General features: G+C 63.3%; 1 protein-coding gene across 1 annotated transcript in view; it reads left to right on the top strand.

The window, feature by feature from the left end:
* The window catches only part of LOC103753742 (neuropathy target esterase-like), a 58,314-nt gene that overhangs the window by 30,131 nt on the left and 26,511 nt on the right, over positions 1–1,672 (top strand). Inside the window, exon 7 of the mRNA XM_029958425.1 lies at positions 107–468. Within this exon, the coding sequence (XP_029814285.1) occupies positions 107–468 (362 nt within the window). The remainder of the gene's footprint in view (positions 1–106; positions 469–1,672) is intronic.

Here is a 1,672-nt window from a genome sequence, read left to right as displayed (position 1 = left end):
TCCCGGGTGCCTCTGTGGGGTCCCAGGTGACTCCCAGGGATCCCGGGTAGCTCTGTGGGATCTTGGGTGTCCCCCAGTGATCCTGGGTGCCTCTGTGGGGTCCCAGGTGACTCCCAGGGATCCCGGGTGGCTCTGTGGGGTCCCAGGTGACTCCCAGGGATCCCGGGTGGCTCTGTGGGATCTCGGGTGTCCCCCAGTGATCCCGGGTGGCCCCGGGGCGCCCCGGCCGTGCCGCGGTGGTGACGGGGCGCGCTCTGGGCAGGACGTGAGCCTGCACTTCGTGCTCTGGGGGTGCCTGCACGTGTACCAGCGCATGATCGACAAGGCGGAGGACGTGTGCCTGTTCCTGACGCAGCCCGGCGAGCTGGTGGGGCAGCTGGCCGTGCTCACCGGGGAGCCCCTCATCTTCACCATCAAGGCCAACCGCGACTGCACCTTCCTCAAGATCTCCAAGTCCGACTTCTACGAGTGAGGAAGGGGCCACGGGCGAGGGGGGTGATGCCCAAGGGGGACAATGGGGGCATGGGGGGTGGCACCGGTGGGGTGGTCGTCCGGCTCTACCTGGTGTTGGTGTGGCCTCGCCTCGAGTGCTGGGGGTAGTTTGGGGGGTCACCACAAGGAGTGGAGGAGTCCCCCGAGCTCCAGGTGGCTCTGAGGGGTCCTGGGTGGCTCCTGGGTGGCCCTGAGGGGTCCCAGGTGGCTCCAAAGGTCCCAGGGGAATCCAAGGGGTCCCAGGTGGCCCTGAGGGGTCCCAGGTGGCTCCAAAGGTCCCAGGGGAATCCAAGGGGTCCCAGGTGGCCCTGAGGGGTCTTGGGTGGCTCCAAAGGTCCCAAGTGAATCCAAGGGGTCCCGAGTGGCTCCGAGTGGTCCTGGGTGGCTCTGAGAAGTCTTGGGTGGCTCCGAGGGGCTGCTGTGGTGGCACCTTCAGGACCACTGTGGTGGCACCTTCAGGGCTGCTGTGGTGGCACTTTGGGGGCCACTGTGGTGGCGTCTTTGGGGCTGCTGTGGTGGCATTTTCGAGGCTACTGTGGTGGCATCTTTGGGGTTACTGTGGTGGCACCTTCAGGACTGCTGTGGTGGCACTTTGGGGGCCACTATGGTGACATCTTCGGGGCCGCTGTGGTGGCATATTTAGGGCCACTGTGGTGACATCTTTGGGGTTACTGTGGTGGCATTTTCAAGGCCACTGTGCTGGCATCTTTGGGGCTGCTGTGGTGGTATATTCAGGGCTGCTGTGGTGGCATCTTTGGAGTTGCTGTGGTGACATCTTTGGGGTTGCTGTGGTGACATCTTTGGGGTTGCTGTGGTCACATCTTTGGGGCCACTGCAGTGGCATTTCTGGGGTTGCTGTGGTGGCACCTTTGAGGCTGCTGTGGTGGCGTCATTTCTGGGGCCACCTCAGTGGTGCCTTTGGGGCCACCTCAACATCATTTCTGGGGCCACCTCAGTGGTACCTTTGGGGCCACCTCAGTGTCATTTCTGGGGCCACTTCAGTGGTACCTTTGGGGCCACCTCAGCATCATTTCTGGAGTCACCTCAGTGGTGCCTTTGGGGCCACCTCAGCATCATTTCTGGGGCCACCTCAGTGGTGCCTTTGGGGCCACCTCAGCATCATTTCTGGGGCCACCTCAGTGGTGCCTTTGGGGCCACCTCAGCATCATTTCTGGGGCCA

This window comes from Manacus vitellinus, unplaced genomic scaffold, assembly GCF_001715985.3.
Source record: "Manacus vitellinus isolate BGI_N305 unplaced genomic scaffold, ASM171598v3 scaffold_152_pilon, whole genome shotgun sequence".
Lineage (NCBI taxonomy): Eukaryota > Metazoa > Chordata > Aves > Passeriformes > Pipridae > Manacus > Manacus vitellinus.
This window is presented reverse-complemented; position numbering and strand designations above follow the sequence as displayed.